At 40.0% G+C, this 27729-nt stretch overlaps 3 protein-coding genes across 7 annotated transcripts in view; 1 reads left to right on the plus strand and 2 right to left on the minus strand.

The window, feature by feature from the left end:
* Positions 1-305: 305 nt before the first annotated feature.
* Positions 306-10705, plus strand: ampd3a (adenosine monophosphate deaminase 3a). Of its 2 annotated transcripts, none has more exons than XM_037748368.1 (15): positions 306-420; positions 2886-3108; positions 3197-3377; positions 4001-4166; positions 4262-4481; positions 4601-4730; positions 5578-5781; positions 5967-6098; positions 6182-6345; positions 6437-6563; positions 7338-7501; positions 7854-7974; positions 9366-9539; positions 9663-9773; positions 9875-10705. In XM_037748368.1, exons 1-15 carry the CDS (start codon positions 393-395, stop codon positions 10049-10051), a joined length of 2322 nt encoding a protein of 773 aa, XP_037604296.1. In that variant the 5' UTR covers positions 306-392; the 3' UTR covers positions 10052-10705. The 2 variants fall into 2 exon arrangements, with proteins under 2 accessions (XP_037604296.1, XP_037604305.1); XM_037748377.1 differs by having other exon boundaries at positions 5578-5772; positions 9875-10051.
* Positions 10091-13040, minus strand: lyve1a (lymphatic vessel endothelial hyaluronic receptor 1a). 2 transcript variants are annotated; one of them, XM_037748418.1, is made up of 7 exons: positions 12875-13040; positions 12571-12754; positions 12349-12488; positions 11604-11789; positions 11342-11414; positions 11056-11188; positions 10091-11016 (listed from the first exon to the last, which is right to left on the minus strand). In XM_037748418.1, the coding sequence occupies exons 1-7, from the start codon at positions 12954-12956 to the stop codon at positions 10924-10926; spliced, it is 891 nt and encodes a 296-aa protein (XP_037604346.1). In that variant the 5' UTR covers positions 12957-13040; the 3' UTR covers positions 10091-10923. The 2 variants fall into 2 exon arrangements, with proteins under 2 accessions (XP_037604346.1, XP_037604339.1); XM_037748411.1 differs by having other exon boundaries at positions 10091-11188; positions 12875-13039.
* Positions 13041-15377: 2337 nt separating this feature from the next.
* mrvi1 (murine retrovirus integration site 1 homolog) overlaps positions 15378-27729 on the minus strand; it is a 46113-nt gene continuing 33761 nt past the window's right edge. For all 3 annotated transcript variants that reach the window (XM_037748338.1, XM_037748344.1, XM_037748331.1), the window contains 12 exons: positions 27600-27678; positions 25980-26100; positions 25792-25822; positions 23788-23928; positions 23469-23600; positions 21599-21752; positions 21226-21275; positions 20396-20581; positions 19139-19203; positions 18340-18462; positions 17557-17685; positions 15378-16333 (listed from right to left, as the gene is read on the minus strand). In XM_037748338.1, coding sequence (XP_037604266.1) covers positions 16171-16333; positions 17557-17685; positions 18340-18462; positions 19139-19203; positions 20396-20581; positions 21226-21275; positions 21599-21752; positions 23469-23600; positions 23788-23928; positions 25792-25822; positions 25980-26100; positions 27600-27678 — 1374 coding nt within the window. In that variant the 3' untranslated portion in view covers positions 15378-16170. The remainder of the gene's footprint in view (positions 16334-17556; positions 17686-18339; positions 18463-19138; positions 19204-20395; positions 20582-21225; positions 21276-21598; positions 21753-23468; positions 23601-23787; positions 23929-25791; positions 25823-25979; positions 26101-27599; positions 27679-27729) is intronic.

Consider the following 27729-nt stretch of genomic DNA (forward strand, 5'->3'; position numbering starts at 1 on the left):
TAGCTGATGCATCTTGTTTTTTTGCACTATCCCCTTACCTGCTGTACACTGCAAACTTCCCCACTGCAGGACTAATAAAGGAATATCTTGTTACTGTCTACTAAGACATTTTGGAGGGGGGGTTACGTCAACACTGATTTTTAACGTGATGACGTTCAACGCTCATTTTTCAACACGTCATGAGATCTTAACCCTGGTTGTCATGGTAACCGCCAAGTTGCCTGTTGAAGGAAAACTTTTTATATCTTTTGCTAAATACAGTCTATAGGCTCAAAATTGACTTTTTTTTTTACATAACAAGTTACCTAATGTAAAATTAAAACTTACCAGCGGCAGCACCTGAGGAGAACGAGTAAGCTAATGCTAAGCTAATGCTAGGTTAAACATGTACGATGAGAACGGTCTGCTTGACAACTAGAGGTCAGTAACGTTACCTAGCGACGAGAACATTAACATGTTAATGTCATGTTAACGTTGCGTATATTGTACGTAACTATAGCTATGTTAGCAACGCTGGTTTAAAACTAGCCAAATCTAACTTTGCCAACACCAAAACGTTACCGGTACCGTTGACGTAGTAGTGTTAGTTAGGCTAACACCTAGCTAACGGTAGCCGCGCAGTGATTTTAAGGGTGTGATTCGGTTACCAGGGTTTAACACGTCATCGTGGTCTGGTCCATTTATTCCTCCGCAAAAACCTTTTTGTTCAACACATATCAGTTACATTTGGTGAATAAACAGAAAAAGTTATTGCTTTTTTCGGGGTAATGCTTTTTTGTTTGTTTGTTTTTTCATTTATTTTTATAATTAGCTTAACTAGTTCCTGTCCAGCTGTCAGATGGGATGAGGCAATATAACTGTCTAATTTGATCCCAGCCAACTCGGTTATGTGGGCCCCACATGGGTTATGCTGGGGGTACCTGGGTACCAAGTGGGTATAGGCCCAAAATGGGCATCTTACCTGGGGCCCACTTGGATCAACTAATGTGGGTTCTAGGTGGGTTACTAATGGGAAATTAGGGTATGGGCTCAGAATGGGCAACACAAATGTGGCTCAGTTGAGTCAACTAAATAGGTCCCATGTGGGCTCCCCCAAGTGGGCTACCCATGTGGGTCCTAGGTGGGTCACTAATGGGAAATTAGAGATGGGTTTTGGTTTATGTTGCCCAGATTGGGCCCATATAACACCCAGTGTACTCCTGCATGAAACCCACAAGGGTAATTGGCATGGGGCCAATATGGAAACTGTGACAAACCCACTTACAACCCATATTTCAGCCCATGTAGTCCCCATGTAGTACCCACATAAAACTTAATGCTGGAACTAAGATAGGTCTTGGGTATGTTGCCCAGTTGGGGCCAACAAAACAACCATTGTAATCCTGCATGGGATCCATGTGGGCAATTGACATCGGGCCATTATGGAACCCGCGGATAATCCCATATAGGGCCCATTTTTCAGCCCATTTACTACCCACATGTTGGCTGGGATGTGTGTGTTTTATGTGTGTGCACCTGATTGTGAGAACATAAAAAAAGCAATATAAGTATTTGTTTCATGGAAATTATTTCGGGGGGTATGAGAGGACAATTAATAATTGATAAGGGACATCATCTCCAGATCAATACAGCTTTATGAGCCTATCCCTTTTCACAGTGTGCCATAAATAGTGGTGTGGTAGTGTTGTGTGTCCGGAATGATAAGCTTCCTGGAAGCACCCTGGCAGAGCGGAAAATTGGCTTATATGGCACCATGATGCAGCATGGCCTCTCTCTGTTGTTGCCTCAGCACTCCCAATGACCAGAACTGTACCCTGTATCACTAAGGATATCGGCAAGACACTGTCAGTTCACCCAGGTTATCTGTTTGCAGAAATAGACAGTTCTCTGTTTGACATAGCTGCTGTACTGTATGTGTCTGTGAGCATGGCTGTAAACAGATGGAGTGTATCCAGGATAACATACTGTAGTAAAAATGTTAGTGTTATTTACAGCTATGCTGTCAATAAAGGCTAAAACAAACTTACTACCATTATTTTTGTTAAAGGCTGAAAGTGACTGCCACTGTAAAGTAACATGTCAAGAATAGCTCAGGAGGATTTGCATTCCTACAAAGGTCATGAATCTGGAGAATTTAATGGAACAATCTGACACAAGTTATTTTCAAAATGTCATAGTACCACTGCACAATTCAAAATGCTTTCAACTTAAGTATGATATATTCCACAGGACTAGCTAGTGTTTCCATTACTAGCCAGTGTTTTCCATTCCAGTATCCCATTCCAGTCATTTACTGATAATAATAATTGTTATAACACCACCATTAAAAATCATAGTGACTTGTTGCTTTACATAGACGGATCTTCTTGAAAAGAAAAAGGCAAAGAATGAAAAAGTAGAACAAATAAATACAGCAAACTGGAACATAGGATAACTGGAAAAAAGCTACATAATGTAATAAAGATGATAAATGTTAATAGCGACTGTGGAATGAACTGGGAGCATATGTAAACTGGCTAAGATAGACGTTATATCCCTACATTATATTGACGACTTGAAAATCTTGTGTACTGGTTTATTTGTGGCATCACCAAGAGGTGATTTTTTTTTATGGTTTTCATTTGGAGTTTGGAGAAAAAAACAACTTAAGTGAAGTGTTTAAAAGTGTTTATTCTGTAGGACATGAACTATTCCCACAGAGCTCTCCAGGTGGTGATGCTGTGCAGCAGTTAGTTCTTGAATGTCCTGCACCCAAAAACCCTTACACAGGTTTGTTTACAAAACAGCACAAACTGGTCTGAGCAAGTGAAGGTCTGATAAAGAGGGCAGGTCTGATTACATGTCTCTGTCACCCGTCATTTACTGTAGCTTCTACCTTTTTGCAGACATGCCTCGTCAATTCCCGAAGGTAACTCTGAGTGAGGCGGAGAAGGAGACACAGCTGCTAGTAGAGAAAGTATATGCATCAGCGCTAAAGGAAGAAGACAGCAAGGATGCCTTATCAATGTTCGCCATGCCTGAGGACTGCCCTATAGGCCTCCAGCAAGCCAAGGAACATGAGCTGCTTAAGGAGCTGGCAGAGCAACAGTCAGAGGAGAGTAACAAGAGGTAGGCCCTGCTATGAGAATGCTTTCATTAGTCAGATCAATGCCACTAATGATGTTCACTTATGATAATTACATTGCTAATTTTGCAGGAAGAAAAGCTTGAAGATGATTCGTTCCCAGTCAATGTGCCTGCAGATCCCAGTGAAAATAGATTGTACGCGGTCAGTGACAGTCGCTCCATACCTGTCCCCCAGCCCCACCTGCTCATCAGTGCCAGATAACTGCCCTGATTACCAGAGGGTCACTATTAGTGGTGATTACTGTGCTGGAGTAAGTACTATAAACATAAATGTATGCCTCACCATTAGAGAAATTAATGCTTTAGCAGCTTTACATGGTCAATATTTACTGCTCCCGTCTAATTATTGTCGTGTTTACAGAATGTTGAAAAACACGGCATAATTGTACACTAACCAAAATGGCTTAAAGTGGCAATCCCGAAGATTTTCATTTGAATAAATGTCTGTTAAGTCACTATCTATCCCCGAAGGAGGTAACACAATGGTAACAAATTGAGACTATGGCCCACCGATGAAAGTATTGCAATATTTATATATTTGCATTATAATTATTATTATGAAATGGGTGTCTGTGGTGACATTCCCGTAAAAGTACAGTTGTACATTGTATACCCACAAAAGATGGAACTATGCACACAATTCTGAAGACTTGAAGCTCATGTAGGCTACATAGAAATACTGTAGATTTTTTTATATTTCTATGCTCATGTATCAACAAAAAAAGACTCCAGACGGCTAAACTCTGAGCACAAGTCAATTTTTTGCACTCAAATAGAACTTCTATATCAACCAGGACTGATATCTTAAGGATTGTTACTTTAAATAAGACAACACTTAAGATGAATTTATGTGTCATGTCCATTCCCCATTCAGATCACAGTGGAGGACTATGAACAGGCAGCCAAAAGTCTGTTTAAGGCTCTGCTTATTCGCGAGAAATACTCAAAGCTAGCCTATCATACATTCTGCAGAACCACAGCCCAGTTTCTCCGCACCGCTGAACAAACAAAATGGAGCGAAGAAGATGAGGTTCTACCAGGTTTGAAGTGTATACACATTATGGTTAATTGATACAGTCACTGATGGTTTATTCTGGTTTATATGACAGTAACAGAACAATGTTGTGGCCTCCAGATATGTGCCCGTGTCCAATAGATGGGGAAGATCCCTACAGCATGGAGGACATCCCTGATGATCTGAACTACGAACTGAAGATGAAGGACGGGATAGTGAACGTGTACGACAGTGCCGAGGCTCTGAGAAAAAACCAGCCCCATGACCTTCCTTACCCAGACTTAGAGACCTTTGCCATAGACCTCAGTCACGTGCTGGCCATGATTGCAGATGGACCCACGTAAGTTGCCAAAACAAAAAGACACTACAGCTATGCCGGTTGAATAAACAGCTCCAGTTGTAAAACTGATTGTTGCCACCTGCGTAACTTACTATACTGAGGTCCACTCTGATTTTCAGGAAGACCTACTGTCACAGACGTCTAAACTTCCTGAGTTCGAAGTTCTACCTCCATGAGATGCTCAATGAGATGGCTGAGCTAAAGGAACTGAAATGTGTGCCTCACAGAGATTTCTACAATGTTAGGAAGGTTAGATTTCTAGCTTCATGGCATATAATCCAATATTCTCTGTAAAAACACCTAAACATATGATTTCAGTACATGTTGTCACTTCTTCCATAAAGGGATAGTTAGGGTGTTTTGAAGTGGTGTTTTATGTGGTACTTATTCATAGTCGGTGTGTTACTTACAGTAGATGACGGTCGGCGTGCCCCCAGCATCGAGAAACAGACAGGAGCACCGGCACCAGAGCAAAGCAATGCAGTGATGTGGACGGGGACGGCAGCAAAACGTATTTTAGCCATCTAAAAGAAAAGCTCACCTTAAAAAATGTATATCAGTTTAAGTGTATGCTATATTTAGGATATTTTTCCGAGGGCAAACTGAACTGAAAGTGAGACGTACCTATACTGCTTTTGTCATCTGAGCATGCTGGCTTTCGAGAGAGCATAGATAAGTTTCACTGTCAGTTCAGTCCCCCGTCGAAAAGGAGAAGGAAAGGGCTGTCTGACGGCAAGATAAACCGGTGAAAATATTCTAAATATAGCATACACTTAGGTGAGCCTTTCTTTTAGGTGGCTAAATTATGTTTTGCTGCTGTCCCTGTCCACATTACTGTATTGCTTTGCTCCGGTGTTGGTACTACCGTCTGTTTCTCCAAACTGGGGGCATGCCGACCGTCATCTACTCTAAGTAACACACTGACTATGGATAAGTACCTCATATAGCCCCACTTCAAAACACCCAAACTATTACTTTAAGTTGAACTATTTGTAAAAAAGAAAAAAAGGTAAGAAAAGCCATGTGTTTGTGTGTGTGTTTCTAAACACAAAATTTGTCCAATAGGCTGAACTTAGACATTGATTCTGTCTCTCAGGTGGACACACATATTCATGCAGCCGCCTGCATGTCTCAGAAACACCTGCTGACCTTCATCCAGGAAACGTATAAGACTGATGCAGACCGTGTGGTGTTGGAACAGGATGGACAAAAGATGACCCTCCAGCAGGTTTTCCACAGTCTCGATATGGACCCCTATGACCTCACCGTGGACTCTCTGGATGTACATGCTGTAAGAAATGTAATAAATGCAGTCATCTTTTAGCATTACGTCAAAAATCTCTCCACTGATTACAATTCCTTCTCTCACTCTGCCTCTAATTTGTGTCACTTCATTTCCCTGCCAGCGCAGGTTAATACCAGTATTGATTAGCGCTTTTTCATGACCGACCATTCTTGGTGCTTTGAAATGTCTAATTTTTACAGGGGAGACACACCTTCCACCGGTTTGACAAGTTCAATTCTAAGTATAATCCAGTGGGAGCCAATGAACTTCGAGAGATCTTCCTGAAAACAGACAACCTCATGAATGGGGAGTATTTCGCTCGCATCATAAAGGTATTATATCATGTAGTTATACATTTTTTAGTCAGAACCTTCGCAGAGACAGTTTAGCACACTCTACTTCTCACCTTTAACAGGAAGTGTCCCATGACCTGGAGGAGAGTAAGTACCAGCATGCAGAGCCGCGCCTTTCCATCTACGGACGCTCTCCAGACGAGTGGGACAATCTGGCCAAGTGGTTCATTAACCACAAAGTGCACTCTCCAAACATGAGGTGGATGATTCAAGTGCCCAGAATATAGTGAGTGCTACAGCCTTAAGAATAATTCAATTTAAAATCATTTCTTAAAATGGGAAATCTAAAAATAATACAATGTTTTTTTGTGTTTCAGTGATATTTTCAAGGCAAAGAAGCTGGTACCAAGTTTTGGCAAGATGCTGGAGAACATATTCCTTCCTCTATTTCAGGCCACTGTTAACCCACAGAAGCACAAACAACTCCATGTTTTCCTCAAATATGTAAGATGAGCCTTGATTTCTTTTAGGGTCCATCACAACAAAACCTACAGAGCCCATCAGGTTTAGGAGTTTTTTTATAAACTGTGTGCCTAGACCTTCAACTCATGCCTTTAAATTATTAATTTGTGTTTACAAAAATAATTCGCTCAAGTCTCTAATTTATACCTAATATTACCTATTCACTGCAATTAATTTGTGGGAGGTAATACTTTACTTGAACCCCCACACACACACAAACACACACCCCTATTTATCATTTACATGCAGTAAAGACTTGGTTTATAACACACTATAATATAGTTGTAAGATGATACAAGTGTTTATTAATGTAATAATGAACCTATTTAACTCCTGCTATGGGCACCCATAAGGGGAGGCTGGTGTATAAACACATAATGAATGACAATATCGTAAAACACAGTTGTGATAGTATAAACTATGTCTTTATAAAAAAAGTTATAATTGTTGACATATTCTGTCAATTAATAAACACACTAAAATGTCATATCTGCTCTCAACAACATTATAGCATGTTAATAACATTTTACAAGGTCATAAGGTGTTGCCTTGTGGAAATTAATTTTGTAATTTGAGACTAAGATTAAATAATTCCTGGGCATGAATTATTAATTTGAGGTAACAAATGAAACAATTCATAGGCTAGAGGAAACAAGTAACTAATATTTGTGACATAATTATAAAAACAATTTGACCTTGATACCTGCCGGGCTTCATAAAACCACCCCAGTAGTAAGGGACTATTTTTTTGTGCAGGTGTCTGGGTTTGACAGCGTGGACGATGAGTCCAAACACAGCGATCACATGTTCTCCTTCCGGAGCCCGAAGCCAGAACAGTGGACTGCAGATGACAACCCTCCCTACAGCTACTACATCTTCCACATGTATGCAAACATCATGGTCCTCAACAACCTCAGAAAGTAAGCGCCAATGCCTTCTTCCCTCTTCAAAACACACACCTTGCTGTGAGACTGATGGAGGAAAATGTTTGCCTTTACAATGTAGGACCTGACCTGGTACTGTGGGTCCAGCACTCAGTGGACAGTTTACTTTGTAGAGCTCTCAGGGAGGAAATGATTAATTAATCATTGGAAAGTAAGAACTGTACTAGTACTGAACTATTGAACACTCATAGCTGATGAGAGTAGCTTCGACATCTCTATATGCATTGATATCTATAAATACTCAGTGTGATAAATACAAGGATGAGCAAACTTAGACACCATTCCATGAGTTGTTCGTATATTGATTGTCCTTTTGTGTCCTCTATAGAGAGCGTGGACTGAGCACCTTCCAGCTCCGTCCCCATTGCGGAGAAGCTGGATCAATCACTCACTTGGTCTCTGCCTTTCTCACATCAGACAACATCGCACATGGACTCAACTTGAAGAAGGTACTTCAGATTTGTGGACACGAGGGTAAACTATTCAAGAATTCAGATGCTTTTTTGCTGAATTTATAATGATCAAAGATGAATAATATGACTATCCTCTATGCTTTTAATACTTGTTCAAAATACATCATAGTGACCAAAATAACTACCACAATGTGAGAACACAGAAAAGTTTTTGTTTCGACTCTTAACTTCAGACCTTAGACAACATAATCAATACTGAAATGAACGTTTCTTCCTTGTGACTGTTTTGAAGTCTTTGTTGGTTTGAGACCAAGGCTGTAGTTGAATAGTCTTTTCTGCTCAGGAAGGTTCCTAACTGAGTAAAATTACCCAAAAGTATCTAAGTGGCTGCCATGATAAGAGCTCTAATTGCTAAGGAAAGGTGCTTCAGTGCTTCCTTTCTTATCTCCTTTAGACTAGGGTACACTGGACCATCCTTTACCAAAAGAAAGGAGATAATGCCATAATGCCTTGCGGAAGTAACATTTAAAGCGCCACACCATTCGTACGTCAATAACATCCATTGCCGCTGTTTGATTGTACACTATTGGAAACATCCTTCTTAGGAGGTGTGATTCGGTTTTGGACAGAAATCCTTACGTGAATTGTACAGCACTGAGTTTGTCACTGTACTCATGTTGTTTTCCTGAAAACAAACATCCACAGCGTAGCCTAGTGTAAGTGAAGTTGGATTCTCTTAGCGTTGTCCTTTTCTGCGTCCTTATGAATTCTCCTTCATATCTTTCCTTTACCTGATGACGTTCCATCGAGGTCAAGGAAAAGTGGCAAGGAAAAGACATTAGGACGTAACATAGGACGACCACAGCTCAAGTTTTTTTCAGCTTGTGCATCCGTAATGTCCTCTCCCATTTCTCTCTATTAGTGCTGTGGTTCATGACGGAACAGCTGAAAATGTGAGAACTGTAGGTGAGAGAAAGGAAATAGGAAGTTTTGAATTCCCGGTGGATGGAGAGAATGTTCCTGAAGAAAGAACAATTGCTGACAATGACTCACTGATATTGATCTACAACCCAAACTGCACAGATATACAGTATTTTAGTCATTTTGTTCAATAAGGTAGTAAGACTCTCACTTTCTTGTTTCTTTTTTAGGTTTTCATCTGTGTAATTTATTCATTACAATTGCAATAATCCAACTGTATCTCACTGTATCTAAGTCTGGACGTGGATAAAGATCTACAAATTCAAATATTAGATCAGATTGCGTTCATTATTGGGAACCTGGATGTTTTAGATGTAACAATACAGTACTTGTGAGTTATTGTGCAGCATGTACATCAAACAGTAACCGAGCTTGTGTACTGTATGTGTACCATATGTGTTTGTCTAACTTTCAGAGCGGTACGTCTTTTTTAAAACTTCCCTCAGAGCCCTGTGCTGCAGTACCTGTACTACCTGGCCCGGGTGCCAATTGCCATGTCTCCACTCAGCAACAACAGCCTGTTCCTGGAATACTCCAAAAATCCTCTCAGAGAGTTCCTGCACAAAGGCCTGTGTGTGTCCCTGTCCACAGATGACCCCATGCAGTTCCACTACACCAAAGTAAAAAATATAGTGTTTCTAGTTCAGCATGCCAGAATCTTGGTGTACATTTTCGTAAACATACTATTGCAGTGTGCTTTAGATGGATTTAGTTCTTATCCATGGTTTGTGCCCTGACTCTAGGAACCACTGATGGAAGAGTACGCTATCGCAGCTCAGCTGTGGAAGCTCAGCACCTGTGATGTGTGTGAAATAGCCAGAAACAGTGTGCTGCAAAGTGGACTGTCTCACCAGGTAGTCACACTGAGTCCTCCTTTTTTCCATTTTTTTCTGCCTAATCTCCATCACATTTAATCATCTATCTCCCAATAATGTATTTTGTTGTTTGTTTACAGGATAAGAGGCACTTCATAGGAGTGAACTATCTGGAAGACGGACCTGAAGGGAACGATATCCGTCGTACCAACGTCGCCCAGATCCGCATGGCCTACAGACACGAGACACTGTGCAATGAACTCAGCTTCATAGTGGATGCAGTGAAGTCTGACCCTATGAATTCCCAGTATAAATAAAATGGACCTCAACAGAGAGAATTCAAGCATGCTGAGCTGTCAGTAATCACCATTTACCTTTATTTTGAAAAGTGCCAGTGAGTGACTGTGATGATTTAATTAAAAATACAATATCCTGTCAACTAAAAAGCAAGTCACAAGTTGATAAGGAGTTTGGTAAAGTGAAGACACATGCTTAGGATGACTGATGGCACTTTGTTCTTAAAAAGTTTAGACAAAGCTGTCGAGGGCCAGACGTGTGAAGCACATTCACACGCTTGTCATTACACAAACCCACAATGTATAAACAACTGTACCTTACACTCCATTTTGTGAATGGGGGTATGTCATAGATACTGTTTTTTTAACGTGATGTTTTTAAGTTACTGTATACACTGTACATCAGACACAAGAACACTAATGGCTGAGAGAGCGCGTTACATAACGTCAGTCGAGACGACTCTGATAACAGATGATGTCTGGTACATTTCCTCTGTCTCTCTCTTAAATAGCTTGTTTTAAAGAGGTTTGGAAAGATATCAATATATCTAAGTTATGGGAGATACCTAAGTTCATAATGAAAAATGCCTTTTTAAAAATGTTGTAGAAATGTTGCATTTACATGTATGTTCATTATCTGAAGCAGCAAACAAAATAAAAGGACTTCAGTCTTCACATTGATTGTATAACAAACATTGCCATCTAGTGGCTAAACTGCACCTGAAAATACTAACACACACACATTTATTACATATACAAAAATAAATGCCCTTTACGGACAGTCTGTTCCATCACTTTCACACAAAACAAGGAACACATCTTTGTTCTTAAAATGAATATTACTCAGTAGTTGTCCATGGAGTGCTTCTTAAAAAATCTCATCAGAAAGATGTTTAACTTGCATTGTCATCCACCTCTATCCTCTCATCTTCCTCAGATGCATCGTCTTCCACTTCTATCCTCTCATCTTCATCAGATGCATCGTCATCCACTTCTATCCTCTCATCTTCCTCGGATGCATCGTCTTCCACTTCTATCCTCTCATCTTCCTCCGCAGTATCCTTGGTTTCCTTTATATCCTTCACACATGTCCACTCTTCTGTCTGGATGTACTCTGGCTGCTGCTTCTTGTCAGAGCTCAGAGTGCGACTCCTTCTCCTTTTCACAGAGAGAAAGAAATTAATCAGACGATGCACTAATAGATATAATCGATAGATAATACCTCTTCAGAAAGCATCATTTAACAACAACAAATATGTCTTTAGACTTTAGTATTATATATGTGGTATGATCAAATGGAAATCCACTCACAATTTTATGTATGCAAAGATGATTATTGCAGAAAGGAGAAGGGCACAAGTTGAGGTGATGGCTATAGCCTTTACTGGAACAATAAAACATGAAAGGAAAAGACATTAGTCATACGAAGAAAAAAAAAAATCACATCCAAACAACAAATGATAAAAGGTCTTTTATAGTTCATATGTTTTTACTTGTACTGTATTTTCTGTGCAGTATGAATTGAATATAACACAAAGTTCCTCCACAGCATGAATGAACAAAATCCTCATACCTCCAGCAGAGCTTTGTGCAGTGCCGACAAACCGGACCGGTTCTGCCGCTCTGTCTATGGTTTGAGGAGTTGAGGAGGAAGAGGGAAGAGAAAGGGTGGAGGAAGATGTAGAGTGCATGGTCCGGGTGGAGCTTGCGCCCTTAGAAGGGTTATCAGTGGTTGCATCCTTCAATTGTGTTGCAGCATCTGTGCATGTACAAAAAGGCCATGAGAGATTAGATTATATAAAGTGCATGCCATTTGATAAATGTATGTTTATCAACAATTGTTTCTGCCTCCCATTTGCAACTGTGAGCTGATAGTGATGTAGTTATACAGCTATCTTAACATAGAGCAGGACAAGTTCATTAAAAAGGCACTTCTAATTTTTTTTTTGGCAATAATGGCACATATTTAGTTTATTAAAAATCCAGTAAAACATACATAACACAATTGTGGATGTTTAAACAAACCTTTTATGATCTCCACAATTTCAGTCTTACATTAATTTCTCATGAATTTCAGAGCAAAGTAGCTTTCAATAAAATTGTTATGTAAAATATACAATAAAAAATGCATCTAAATCCACATTAAGTCTACATCAGGACTAGCCATTCACACTAATCTGAGTTAATACCCTTTGATGTATATGTTTAGTTTAAAGAACAAAAAGCCAGGGCTGTGTTAAGAACAACATGCATGATATCTTCACTTAACTGTTGCCTCTTAATGTGAAGTGTAAAGCAATCATACAAAAATGACATACCTGATTCATTGAAGCAAAACACGTCAAACTTTTGTGTAACAGGCGCTCGCCATGGCACCAAGCCCGTCTGGTTTTTGCCACAATAGGAAACGGCCTTGATGCGGGGAACGACTGCAAAGTGTTCATCAATCCACCCAAACCTGAAAAAAAACAAAACATGACACAACATCAGGGCACTTTTCATTAAACTCCACTGAGATTCCTGAGGTGATCATTTCTTACCTGCACGTCTCGAAGCCTCTACTGAGAGCTTCCTGTACTTGTGCTTTCGAAGCAATATTGACCCCGAGGGCCGAGCAGAGCCCCCGAGCGTCAGAGGCATTGAAGGCATACTCAGGCTGGTTGCGGTAATTTAAACCGCTGACCTGGAACACTCCAGCAACAGTTTGGTTTGCTGCTGGGAAAGCTGGAAAACAACATATAAAACATTCTCAGATTTAGGTACATTTAAGAAGAGGAGTTGCCCATATTCATCTAAAGACATTTTTATAAAAAATGCAGCATAAAAACAGCTGGAATTACTTACCTCTGATGTGGCTTGTGTCAATTGTTTGATCAGAGATGACTGGAGTAATTGACAACAACGATGTGATGCAAAGCCAGATCATACTTATGACTGGTCAGAGTGGAGTCGGATGAATGCAGAGGGATGGCAAGCGATGCACGGTGTGCATGTGAGCCAAATGACAGGGTTAAATAGAGTTGATTCTGTTGGCTGGGGTGTGTGTGGACTCTGTCATTGCCAGAAAGTAGAGGAAAAGGAAGAGGGAAGTACTGCTCACGGGTCAGATTAAGAGCCATCATTATGTTCTAGGAGCAGGGCCCAGGAGACAGAGAGATAAAACTAATAGTCAACAGGAGATAAAGCTGCAGAAATTCTGCAGAGGGCAAAATGCAGTGAATTCATGTTCCAGGAGTCATTAAATGACTATTTAAATAGATTTCTCTTTGACTTAAACAAGTGTTTTTCAGTTAAGAACATTTGTTGAATTTAAGTGTAAATACAGCTTGTAATACGTGCGGTAAGTCCACATAGAGTACGTGATTTGCACTGTTGCTGACATCTGACAATGGGCACCCTGTCCAAATGATTTCCTCCCACGGGAAATTACTCAATCATGAACATGCTTATGATCTCTGGTATCCTCTGATGAGCCGTTGGCACACGACTACATCCCATTTCCCCAAAAACATCTCCACACAAGCCTCGACGGCAGGAAATGACGCAGAGCTGACGAACACGCAGCGGTGTTTTTGTCAGATGTGAGGTGTCAATGAGGGCATAATAAATGACAAACGTGAGCTATGGAAAAGGACGGATATTTAACTTTGTGTGTCTATGGGGTCATTAAGCTACGCCAACGGGAATATAAAGGAATTTTGATGTGTTGGAGCAAGAAAATATGACCAGCATAGAAATTTTGACAGCATGAACAATACCAGGACCCTGAAACTGAAGCAGATACTGTAAATGGATGTGCTGGAAAAATACAAACATGCAGCACATTCCTAAGGTCCTGATAGGTGACACTCATGGCCATTGAAGCCTATTTCTGTTTCTGTGTTGCATACCTAGTCAACAAACATGTAGTGCCTATTTGAGGACAAGAAACCCTAAATGGACAGAAGTGTCAGTCGGACAGACAATGTGAGATATACGACTGTGAGCATGCACGCAAGGTTATAAATGTCGCCAAACGAAGAGACTCAGGGCTCTCAGCCCTGAACATTTATGTTGATGGTTGTTTGCCCACTTGCAAGTGTTTACTAAACCTTTAAAAGACGCTCTCTCGGTGTTCGAGTCCTTCTTCACAGAAATTGCCTCCACAATGGAATTCAGCCATCATTCATTTTATTATTTACACCTGTGCTTTTCCTACTGTGACATGTCAAAATATCTTCTGTGAAAAAGGCCCACTGATTACATAATTCAGAATACATTTAGTTTTCTTGCCAAGAGTTAGATCGATACCACTATGATGCGGTCGTTTCTAGAAGGTAACCCTTACATTGCGAAAACTTGCAAAAAACTCTCGCGAGACTCGCTGCCCGATGACCTATCCTAACCTTAAGCATTCAAGGTCAATGCCTAACCTTAACCATCTTGCGAGAGTTTGCATGTTACCTTCTAGACACGACCCTATGATGCCTGCAGGATAAATATTAAGTTACAGCCAGCAGTCAAATAGCTTAGCTTAACTTAGCAACTGGAAACAGGGGGAAACAGCTAGCCCGGCTCCGTCTGAAGTAAAAAGAAAATCCACAAACTAAAAAGTGTTGTCTTGTTTGTGTAAGCCATCTAAACTTCACTAATCACCAGGGGAAAGTACTATTTCTTGGCTGGGTACAGTGACTTTTTATAGTTCCCGCAACCTCACATTGACGACTTTTTGTTTTTACGATTCGGTTTTAGTTCAGATAAACAAACAATATATAAAGTATGACTTTGTGAGCATTAGAGGTGCTGGTGGATGGATTTAGTTCTCTTGACAGAGCCAGGCTAGCTGTTTCTCCCTGTTTTCAGTCTTCATGCTAAGTTAAGCTAACCGGCTGTAGCGTCATATTCAGCATTAGGCAAGAAAGCAAATAAGTGTACTTCGCAAAATGTCAAACTATTCATTTAAAAAAAGCTTAAGTGAGAAAGCTCAGCACCAAACAGCAGACACAGCACAGTTAGCAACTAGTTAGCTGGTGAACATATTGGAGCATTTAGCAGCTAAAGAGCCAGATATTTCCCTTAGGAGTTGGAGGAGAACCAATACAGAGCTAAAAGAGAGAAAATATTGGACTTCGGTTCACCAGGTGATCAGAAACACGACGCCAAATGAATGATAATGATGCTGCGTAACTGCTGGATGTGTTTTTAAGTTTGCTAAGAAGTTCACCTCATCAACCTTTAAAGTGATGATATATCAACGTTGTGTTCACAACTTGTTCCCACTGCCCCCAAATGGTAAAAAAAAAAGGATTATAGCACCAACCTGCTTTGGTAGCACATTATATTTCTCAATAGAAAAATGACTACAATATCTTTTCAGGCACCTTTATTTAAAGGTGAAGTGGCAGAGCATCAAACAAACAACACAGGTAGGTACACATGTGCAAAGAAGATCAAACTAAGCCTTATGCCATCTAATCAGTGCTCTCATACAAGAAGAAAACCTCTCAGTGCTCTGAAGACACAATCCAAAATGGCACAAACGAGAACCATCCTGCAAAATATTGCACACGGAACTACTTTGGAATGTGCTTATATTTTAAAATATTTAAATACACATTATAGAAATAATAATTAAAAAAAAAATCCTATATTTTCTGTATCTTTAAATATTAGTTCAAAAACTCTCAGGAGCTTTATTATCTATTGGACCTGAGAGAATATACTTTAACATTAGAGTGTAGATAAATATACACTTTTTTCTACGGATACATTTAATGGAAAGTGAGGATGTTCATCATTAAAAAGTACCCAAACCACAAAATGTTACGTATGCATCTAATATAAATATATATATATACAGTATATGTCATCACACTATATAATTGGTCCCTAAACAGAATTTTTTCTTGCTGCAGCAAACAATCTGTCAATTGTTCAATCCAAAACTAAATTATAACTTAATGCTGTCAACTATGATAAAGGCAACATTATCCATAAAGCCTCCCAAAACGTCTTTGGCCCTGGAGAGTCAGGGTCGTGGATTCAAGTGAGTCCGGGTGTGGTGATATGGTAAACTGTCAGAGACCTCGGTTATTCTGTACTGGGGTTCTTTGGTTGTTCTGCTACACTCAGTCCAAACGTCGCACAAAGTTCGTCTCTGCTTACGTGTCCTCACGTCTGTTGTAGTAGCCACTGAAGAATGTAAAAATACTGATAAGCAGACACATCGCCACAAACAGTGTCAGGGCGGTCCAGAGAAGTCGCCGACTCAGGGGAATCTTAGGACAAATGCGACGAAGAAGAACCAGGACCTCCTCCATCCTCCTGTGAAGATAATGACATCATACAGTATACATCTGGTATTTACAATGCTGTCAACAGTTTCATATGTGTATTCAATGTAAATATTTACTGTGGCAAAAAACAACAATCTAGCTTGAAATCATCAAAATGTATTGTGTGATAACATGATGAGAATGATTTATATATTCGAAGATGGGTAAAATGGATTATATATTTGTTGGAATAATGAACATGGTAGTTCACTCCTTTAAATTTAATTTCACCCTTTTCCTTTTGTTGTAAATTTTACCATTCATGAATCATAATATGCAAACTATGTAGAGCTACATAAAGATTTGCTATAATTTATAATGTTGATGTCAAAGCCTGGCAATAATGTTGTTGTTGTATTAAGTATGAAAAAAGGAGCATCTTTAATTGATCATCAACATCATTACTAACTCGTGCTGGGCGATATGGAGAAAATCAAATATTACTATATTTTTGACCACATACCTTGATATCAATATTGTGACAATATTGTAGGGTTGACTATTGGTGGTTTCACAAAATATTAACACAATGACATTTTTGATAAATAATCATCAGTAATGTGGATAGAATGACTAAGTGGGTAAAGACAAATATTAGAACAGCTAGAACAGTCTGGGAAGTTCAGAAAATTACATCACGTTACTGTAATGCAGCCTTTAACACCAGGAAAAGACATTTATGCCATATGACGATATCCAAAATCTAAGACGATATCTAGTATCATATCACGATATCGATATAATACCAATATATTGCCTAGCCCTATTATTCACCAACCGGACTCAAATGATCTAAGGATGTTTTTATCTTGAGAAATGTGTAACCATGAACGTCCAGCTTTCTGCAAGAGGCTCATAGGTGTGCAAAATGACAAAATATATCTTAAAAGCTGGAAGATTCATATAAAAACTGATGTGGATTTCTACCTCTTTACATTTGTACAATCAAATTTTGTTTGTTAGAAGCAGCACTTGATGTATTTAAACTACTTTAATGCAGCAAACTGAAAGCTTAAGATGTGCCACATAGAGACAGGTCTTGGGTGTACTCTCATTCATGGTGTAGATTAGATTCAGGTACATTTTTGTTGTTTTGCATTTTGAATGGAACTTGAAGACTGGTCATTTTGGTCTGCTAACGTCAATACTGTCAAAGAACAACATGCAGTATATTGTATATATGTATATTGTAAAGCAGCAGACTCAGTTTACCTGCTCGTCCTTCTCTTCTTTCCGCTCTCTTCATCCTTATTTTTCGATTCCAGCAATTTCTCTGCAGCGTTCTCCTCTTCCTCCTTCTCCTTCTGGAGCACTTTGCTTTGCTTCAGTCCCTCTTGCAAGCTGCATTTGAAATGTTCAAATTTAACAGCAAGATCTATACAGTATATGATACGATGTACAGTAGTAGTATTGATGTCCTATCATCAGGCAGTAACATATAAAGTAGAATTTATTTAAAGTATCTGTGCTATTGATAACATTCAGCTACTAGATATCTCATTCTCCCTTCCCCGTGTCATTGCATTCACTTCACGTCAAGTGGTTGCCAGGCACTTACCGTCAAACTCAGACAGTTATTTTCCACACTAACTGGCAACTTGAACATTGACGACCCAGAGATACCACGTGATACCAACGTCTTTATACTATTGGCTCACAAACCTTGTTAAAAGTGGGAACCAAACGTCAGATATCATCCACAGAGATAAACAAAACATTAATTTTGGACCCACCAACAATTTTTAAACGATTAATTCACCCTTTTTTTAGGTAAAGCCATACACTTATTCGGCACCTTTCTAAAAACTCTGTGGATGTATTATTATTTTTTATATTTGTCTACATAAAAATGTTATCAATAACACCTTAAACATTATATAAACCTGCACAACAGCAACAACATGACTGATGAGTCCCATAAATCTGGTGATTTATGATGATGAACAACAAGAAGTGTGTTTGCGTGTAACTAAGGATGAGGAGAGAAGGCCTCACCCTTTATTATAGGACTCCTCCTCAATCTTCGCCTTGAGTTCGGCCCTGATCTCGGCTCTGATCTCCTCTAAGTTGACTGGAGGCTTGGCTGGCTCACTTTCCTGCTCCGACACACTCTTTCCACTGTATTGTTTCAGATGGGAAAGAACAATCAGCCTCGGACACCATTGCAGCAGACGTTATAAAAACTGAGAGGAGTGTACGTTTAGGTTCCATCACAACACCGTGGCCTTGTTCTATAATGGACAAACTGCAGCACTGGCTGAGTGGTAGTGTGCATCACAGGCAAGGCCAGTACAGAGAGAAAAAAATGGAGCTGGCACTTTGCACATTTGTTATTGCTATTCCCGTCTCCTTGCAGAACATCTAGACACTTGAGAGCTCCACTCAGGCTCTCTTTATAACCAGGATATGATTGGAGCCTTGCGCCTGGACTTTGTCAAACTCTTTGCACAAATGTTTAGATTACGACCCAGGACAGCATATCCATCAACTGCAGCAGGGTTTGATTATTTTTTAATGCCGTCAGGGTTATTTTCACCCCGCTGGGGCTTTCTCTGCGCCGTAAAACACATCCTGAAGGTCACACAAACAAGACAAAGGTCCCACTGCAGGACAAAATGCTTTTGATAAGACGGATTACAAGTTCAGGTTTGTCTTGGCCCATTGTTTCAAAGACTGTGTGGGGACCTTGGGAATCAAGCAATGGTATGTGTACATACTGTACATGCAGTCATGTGTGTATAGTATGTGTGTGCGTGTGTGTGCAAGAAAAACACCACGAGCACATAAAACATACCATTCTGCTGCTGGTTGTGGTGCCGCCTCTGTGGAAGCGTTGGCTTTCACATCATTCGCTTCACACTAAAGAGGAGAGTGTTGAATAGTGTGGAAGGATGTTATTGCCTTCTAACAATAACACACAATTAACAGGCGCTATAGAAGTATTCACATCCTTTACTGAAGTAATAGTACCAATACGACAAAGTAAAAGTACTGTTCTGCATGTAAAATCTTACTTCAGCAAAAGTACAGAATTATTATGAACTAAATGTCCTGAAGTACCCAAACAGTAAAAGTACTCGTTCTGCAAAAAAATGCCCCCTGTGACTGTTATATTAGCATATAGGATGTTATTAGATTGTTAATGCTAATGCATCAATGTGAAAGCAGCGTTTTATTGTGGTAACTGGCTGGGCCTCTTCAAAGGGTCACAAGATAAGTCTAAGGGGTTGTGAAATGATTAATGGGAGAGAAAAGAAGAACAAAATAATTTCTGCAACACAAACTTGTATTCATATTTTGGACTTTTCTCAGATTTCTGCTTTTTTTTTTTAGTAAGATATTGGATAATTTTCCCTCTTTGAAGCAAGAACAGTTATTTAAATGAAACAATGAGACACGTTTAGAAGGGAAATGTCTCTTTAGTGGACCTTTAACAACTCAAAGATATCTGAAACGTGACAAGAAACCCCAAGTAGATACTGCTTTTTGTGTATTGTTTTTCATAACCTTATCATATGATTTTTAAATGTAAAGTCTTAAACTGTAAAGTTAATAGTAGCTTTAGCTATCAGACAAATCCAGTGGATTACAAAGTACAATATTTCCATCTAAAAGCAGTGGAGTAAAGCAGCTGGGAAATACTGAAGTAACGTACAAGAACCTCAAATTTGTATTTAAGTACAGTACTTGAGTAAATGTATTTAGTTACTTGCCACCACTGACAATTAATATAGATATGACTTGGACCATAATTTGTTACTAATAACCAGTAAATTACAGCAATATGAGACAGAAGGATTACATCCCAAAACATTATTCATCCATTTTGAAACAAAAAGAAACACTAAAACAATGGATGCCCTAAAAATGAACTATTTCATAAGGAAGTGTCCTTAGGTGACTCCAAAATGCTAACTCATTGTACTACGATTTCTACATACTCAGCAGTCAACCTGGAAGAGTGGGTGTCACTGAATTAAATGTTGGATATGTAATTTCCTATCATTTCTCAACAGGACAGGACAGGAAAGGACAGGACAGGAAGACCTACCAGGACAGGAAGAGCAGCACCAGTGGTGGGTCCCATGGTGGGTCCAATGCTGGGGCCCATGCTGGAGCCCAGCATGCTGGGTCCCATGATGGGTCCCGGGCCGGCTGTGGCTGGGGTCTGACCTGGGATGTTCAGGAGGTTAAACTTAGGCACCACCGCTACGCTCACCCTGCGTCTGGGCAGAGCCTAGTGAGGGTGAAAAAGGAGACAGAACATGTGCCAATGGTAAGAACAGAAAATGAGAATATTAGAGATTAAGAGTTACATTTTTGGGACTTTTACAACTACAAAGGCATGATGATGTCACTGAAAGACGAGACAATTTCATACATTAAACAAGGAACACAAAAAAAGTAGGACATTTTTAGTGTTTATTGCATGCTAACACGCTAAACAAAGATGGTGAACGTGGTAAACCCATACTACCATACCAATTAGTATTCCAGAAAAATATTTAGTATGTCTCAATACATAGTATGTCAAATGCAATATGCCAAAAATACCAGGATGTCCTACTACATCTGGTCGCATTTTGCAGTATTCAAGCCAGCACGCTTTTCTGGCTATTCTGACCCACAATCCTTTGTGCAGCGATATATGAGCAAGAGGGTCAAAGTTAAAGGTGCAATGTTATGACGAAGTAGTAAGTCGCAATTATGAAAAGAAACATATGAAACAGAGAAAAGCAGCAAATCCTCACATTTGAGAAGCTGGGATCAGAGAATGTGCTTAATTGATGACATTTAGATGACCTAATTAACCAATTATCCAAAAAGGTGTAATCGATTAATTATTTCAGCATTACAAATCAGAAAAACTGAGGTGCTTACCTTTCCCAGGGTAAGCGACATCGATCTTGACGGCCGTGGAACTCCGTCATCTTTATAAATACATACAAAGAAACACAGAATACAGCATTACAACAGCACAGAAACCATTAATTTCATGCTATTCGTTACCAAAGCCGCAGTGAAGCAGCATTATGACACTCAAGTTACAGTGGAAAGTTCCCTAGTGAAACTATTCTTGCATAGCAAAGCAGCAGTGATGCTAAAAAAAGTACATACTTTATCAAACCGTTCCCTGGATAAATAAAGTTTACAAATATTTTCCATTTACAAGCATGAAACCCTCTGCGGAAGAAGAATGTCTCTGGGTTTTCCCGTGCTTGATCTGAATGTGGTCGCCAGCGCAGTCTTTTACCTCCAGCGTCTACGGACCCTCCGTAACAGCGGTTTGAGTTCTGGTTGGCAAGCTTCTTGAACTCCATCAGCTCTGCATGGTCCTTCTCATACGTCCTCTTCAGATTTTCCACATACTGCATCATGACCTCGGTGGCCTTGTTCATCCGTTTCTCCTGTTGCACAATGAAAAGTCAGTCAATACAAGACAGCACACTGTAATACATAATGCACAGAAACGTGACCTAAATAACCTAAAACCTGAAACAAAAAAAAAGAGAGACTTTGAACAAATGACTCTTTGTGATAGGAAGCGATGTGAAAACAAAAATACACAACCAAACCTATACTTTACTCAGGACTTCAATTCAACATACGGCTGTCCTACATATATTGACTTATCCCATCAGCCCACTGTTTTAAAGTGTAAATATGAGTTTTTAAAGCTGACTTAATTGTTTATTTGGCCACTAAGAGGCAGACAAGCTACAAAACCAGTTGACAGACACACAGTAACTGCCTTCTAACACATCCAGCAGACACAGAGCAATTTATCTTCACGTTAGCATTGTATTTTTGGCCACCTGATGAATATTTCAATATTAATTGGCTTATTCTTATTTCATGTTTTCATGGTTTGGTCTCCCCAAATAACTCTTTATGTTCAACTTTCCCACCAACAAGTTGCTAAGTTTGTCTGTCAGCTGTTTGGTAGGGGTGTAAGGATACGTCGATCTGGATCGATATATCGCTTCAATGATCAACGACCCAATATGATCGATGCAAAGTGAAAACATCGATACATATCGTCATCTTTAAGATACGCCTTTATTTTGAAATTCCCATGGCACGTCTGTGTCACCATTTCCATCCAAGCGCACCTCCTTCCTACAAAGCCCCGTAATAAAGAAGTCAAAACATATTTTAGTTGTTTTTGTGAGTAGATATAAATGTAACTGATTGTGTCAAATGGGCATACGGTATGATATCGTCTCATATCGATTACAGACCACTGGATTGAATCAAAATCGTATCGTGGCAAACTTTGTGATATAAGTAATTATCGTATTGTTGTCCAAAGAAACGATATAATATCGTATCGTGATGAAACTTGTGATTTACACCCCTACTGTCTGGTGCTGGGCAGGTAGCGTACAGTCAGTGGGTTTATCAGAGGTTTTTGCTCAAAGCCGCTGACGGCTGCTGGACGAGAGCAGCGAGACTGAACCACACAGTAAAATGTGCCGTAAAACCAAAACAGATGTTAAAAAGATAAGAAATATGCGCAGTGCTGATGGAGAGAAATACCTGGAGGAAAAGGCCTTATAGTAACAATATATCCTGCTTCATATATTTGCATTTTCCTTTATACAGTATGTAATGATCACACATCCACGTTATTATTTGCAGTAAACACAAAGTGTTTGAAGCAGTTTAACATTTCAAGAATATATATCAATAAATGTGGCTGTGAAGAAAAAAAACTGAAAGCCCTTAAGAGACTTATATATAAAATATTACAGGAGCCTTCATTTCGGGGCATTTGTTAGAGCCTTATAATTAGATTGCTATTAATAGATGGGCAGCCGTACAAGGAAAAGACAGAAAAATGTAATAATTCATCTGAGTGGTTTGGGATTATAAATAGCTAAAGACCTTTGTACTGCAAAACCAGTAAATTTGCTCTTAAACTGATGTTTGCTTTGGCTGGCGTGAGGTTAGCCATGACATCAGATACAAATCTTCCCCATAACGTTTTAAAATGCTGCCAAACAGGCATCCCAGCGGCTCAGAGACATCCTGAAGAAGGCAGCATCTTTTAAACAGTCAGACGTACTGTATATTCTTTTTATCTGTCATTAACTGTCCTGCATGTGTTTGTATGAGTGCACCTGTCGAACTGCTCCCACGATCTCTGATCTGCTGGAGAGCCGCGTGGCCAGTCGGTGCAGCACCGCCACCGTCTCTATGAGGCGCTGGTAGGACTCGCGCTGCTCCAGGTTCTGCCACTGTGGCGAGGTCATCTGCAAGAAACACAACAACATCTTGATACAACTCTCTCAGGAAAACACCGTGTCCCCTTCTGTACCTGGAATTGGACTCAGACAAGATAAATATTTATTGAGGGACACTTCCAGGAAAACATTAAACAGATGACCGAGAGCCAGAGGAAGTTTAATCCAACATCAGCTGCTGTTTCCGAGGGCTGACCTTCAGTGCTCCTTTGAACTCCTCTAGTTCTTTCTCGGTGTCTTCCTCCGTCAGGTTCCTCTCCCTCTCCGCCTGTTTGATCCGCATCTCCAGAGTGTAGTTGTCATTGCGATACGCCAGGGACAGCTGGATAAATGCGTTCTGTTGGGAGGAAGTTACTGCAATATAAAACACTAGGAATGGCACATTAAACAGCACATTAAATACAGATAAACTGCTGGTGATGGCAACACACCAACTCACAGGAATAAATCAGAGGAAACCATAGAAAACTCTCCCACAGTGCAGCACACACAGGCTACATGAGAGTCAGTGCGGTTGTTTGCGTCGTACTAATATGCGTTCTCATTGGTTAACGTGTGAGGGAGAATCGAGCAGCCCTGAGGTGAGCACGGGGAACAAGCTGTGATTCTGACATTTGACCTCTTGAAGTTTTGCTGCGTAGATCAAAGCCAGTCTGCATGGTTTTCCAACATTCATAGACCACAGCTGAGAGGAAATATACGACCTCTGACTGTCCTGATCCAGACACGTCCCCGAGGGAGCAGCGAGAGGGGCTGCAGCCCGAGCTCGACAGCGTCACTAATGTTTGCATTTTTCTTCACAGGAAATCACTCTGAGTCTCTTCGGTCTGATCAGGGACAGAAAAACACTTTCCTGTTGACAGAACACCGCCGAACTCAGGCAGCCAATTTTATGAAGGTGTAATTAACTACTTTGGTAACAAAACATGTTATTATAAACACGGGGCTACTCGAAGGCAAATGTTCAGCACCGAGTGGAACAATAGATCCGACTGCTCTGTTTGAAACAGTGTTTGAACACAATTTACTGCTCGAAGTAAACAGATTACTGTTGGCAGTCAATTTTATGACCCATTGTTCGATGACTCACGCACACGGTTAGTTACTGCGGAGCGTTTTGAAGGCGGAAACGAGAATATTAAATCGAATATATGTTGTTTTGGGAAGCAGAACATGGCGTGAGGCAAATTCTAGATTTATTATTATTTTCTTCTTTTGCTACATAACAGTTTAAGTTGTGTTTAAGTAGTAAATAAATATATTTGCAAGTAAGTTGAGTCTCTTCCTACTATTCAGGCTTCCATAAACCACCAAAGTAACTTATAAAATGTTACATTTTTAAAGGAATAGTTCAACATTTTGGGAAACACACTATTTTCTCTCTGAGAGTTAAATGAGAAGATTAATAGCACTCTAAAGACTGGAAACGGGGAGAGACTGTTAGCCTGGCTCGGTCGGTCCAAAGCTAATAAAACCCACCTACCAGCAACTCAAAAGCTCACTAATCAACACGTTGTATCTCGCTTGTTAAATCTGTACAAAAAGCAGTTGCCAGGCAACAAGCGAAGACTCCAGGAAGTTACTAATCTAAGAAATAGTCTGGCACATACCCTGCTATAAAACAGCGTTTCTACACAACGCAATTTTTGTACAGATTAAACAAACAAGATATAACATCTCACATCTCGTTCCCGTCTCGTCTGGCCTGGGAACACCTCGGGGTCCCCCAGGAAGAGCTGTAAAACATTGTGGGAGAGAGGGCCTACTAAGCCTGCTGCCCCCGCCACCCGGCCCCGGATAAGCAGAAGATAATAGATGGACAGATTGATATAACATGTTGATTAGTGACCTTTAAAGATGCTTGTAGACGGATTTTGTTACTCTTGGACAGAGTCGGGCTAACAGTCTCCCCCCGTTTCCTGTTTTTATGCTAAGCTAAGCTAACCAGCTGCTATCGATCTTCTCATCTAACTCACGGCAAGAGAGAAAATAAATATAAAAATTCCCAGATTGTCAAATGATTAAATTGCAGACACGCACAAGCAAAGCAACCGACAGAAGAACTAAATCAACTGTAGCTTGCATGGACAACATACTGTACTTTCAACCCTTCATCATGAAAGCAAATATGTTTTTGTGACTTTATATCTTTACTTTTAGCAGGAATAATGTGTGAGAATCACCCAAAATCTGTACCAACCTCAACTTCTTTTTCAGTGAGAGGGGGAGCACTGGAATGAAATCAAAGAGGAACTGTTAGTAGGGTGAGTAATGTACATACAGTATTTGTACACAGTCAAATTAAGATGTAAGGGGGGTTATTTTTTAGCGATTAGACAGGAAAAACAAGGCAAAAGATAAAAGTTAATCAAAGCAGTTGTTACACACCAGCCTGGAAGACCTCGGTGGAGTTTGAGTTTTCTCAGCATCACATCTGAAATGTTCGGCATGGCATCGGCCTTCTCCTTTGCCTCCTCGCTGCTTGCTGAGTTTGGAGAAGCTGGAGGACCTGCAGACACATTGTTGCATAAATCAGGCCTAAGGAAAATGACCTGGTCTGTTTTCAAAGAAGTTTTGATTGGAATCCCAAGTAATTTGAGTCTGGTTTAAAGTCAAGACTCAGGTGCTTTTGTGCGAGTCTACGTAAAAATCACACGTCTTTTAAATGAAACTCTGTAACTTTTCCTGAACATTAGCCACCATGCCCACAAGAGGCAACTACAGGACAATAATATATACTGAAATATAGTGTAGCAGTAGCACAAGTAAAGAAGAGTCATAAAGTCAGTAAACTAATTCAATAAAGTCAGATACTGTACACATCAACATGTATGTAGTTTACTAACATTAGCCATCATGAGATACTGGTCATACCAGACCAAGTTGAGCTGCAGCAATTGAGGACGGATGCAATTTATTTCTTATAAATTAAACTTTTCATTTGTAAGAAGAAGAAGGCGTTATTTGTTCTTTCAAATGTGACATAGTCTCACTTTAAGGTCACTAAGTGCTGACTTTTAAAAGGTACAGTATAGTATGTAAGATTTGGCGGCATCTAGTGGTGTGTTTGCAGATTGCAACCAACTGAGTACCCCTCCGCTCACTCCTCCCTTTCCAAAACCGTGGCAATGCCGTTAGCCTCGCTCAGAGGCCATCCTTACCATAATAACACTACTTTAGGAGCAACGGAAGTCAGACAGCGACTAGCGGTAACAGGGTTTTGCACTCGTTTGGCACCGAAAACTACGGTGGCCTTCAGGTAACGTAAACACCTGAAAGTCTCTCTCTCTAGAGCCAGTGTTTGTCCATTCTGGGCTCCGTGAAGAGGACCCGCTCCCTATGTAGATATGAAGGGCTCATTCTAAGCTAACAAAAACACAACGATTCTTAGTTTCAGGTGATTATACAGTAATGAAAAAAAAAAATAGTTGTGAATATTATATTCCATTTCTGCCAATAGATCCCCCAAAATGTTACACACTGTTCCTTTAAAATAAAATAAAACATCTGTAACATCTGTTTCCTTCAAAGTCGTGTTGATAGTTAACTTGAGATTTGAACATTTTGGTTTTCTCAAATGTCAAGTAAAATCTTAAACCTGTCAAGTCTCAACTAATTCAAGTTTCACAGTATTCAAGTCCGAGTAATGTCCGAATTTTAGTGACTTAAGTCCAAAGTCTGAAGCTCGGTCTCTTTCCAAAACACACAAAACACATAGAATCATCTCTTCATTTCATCTTCCACAGGTTGTCTTTGGCTCACATACTTCAACAATCATGCCATCTGCTGATGGAAAATGCAAACAGCATTTATTTCTCTGTTATGAGGTTGCCAGTAAATGGGTGGCACAGAGGAAAAACAACATGAACAGATCATCATCATCATTTTGTGACTGGAACAGATTTTCCCTGAGATTCAGGAAGTGCACACCCTTGGCGACAGGGCTGAATGTGCTGCTGAAAGCCCGTTCTGTCTTACATGGACAAGAGGGAAAACAAGGACTGATACCTTTTTCCTGTTCAGCAGCTTCACTCAAGTCTGGTAACTTGGATCCCAGTATGCTTTGGTTACGCATCAGCTTGTGCTCCTGTTTATACACAAACACACACACTCACACGTAAGAACAAAGCATTTACAC

This window comes from Sebastes umbrosus, chromosome 2 (assembly GCF_015220745.1).
Source record: "Sebastes umbrosus isolate fSebUmb1 chromosome 2, fSebUmb1.pri, whole genome shotgun sequence".
NCBI classification, from domain to species: Eukaryota; Metazoa; Chordata; class Actinopteri; order Perciformes; family Sebastidae; genus Sebastes; species Sebastes umbrosus.

Excerpts from the sequence above, each read along its gene's own strand:
- lyve1a (XM_037748411.1), bottom strand. The coding sequence starts at position 12,956 with ATGATCTGGCTTTGCATCACATCGTTGTTGTCAATTACTCCAGTCATC. Across the intron at positions 12,489-12,570 it reads AGAGGCTTCGAGACGTGCAG|GTTTGGGTGGATTGATGAAC; the intron begins GTAAGAAATGAT and ends GTTTTTTTTCAG. Across the intron at positions 11,415-11,603 it reads TGCACAAAGCTCTGCTGGAG|TAAAGGCTATAGCCATCACC; the intron begins GTATGAGGATTT and ends TTATTGTTCCAG.
- ampd3a (XM_037748368.1), top strand. The coding sequence starts at position 393 with ATGAGAACGGTCTGCTTGACAACTAGAG. Across the intron at positions 3,378-4,000 it reads GTGGTGATTACTGTGCTGGA|ATCACAGTGGAGGACTATGA; the intron begins GTAAGTACTATA and ends TTCCCCATTCAG. Across the intron at positions 4,167-4,261 it reads AGAAGATGAGGTTCTACCAG|ATATGTGCCCGTGTCCAATA; the intron begins GTTTGAAGTGTA and ends TGTGGCCTCCAG.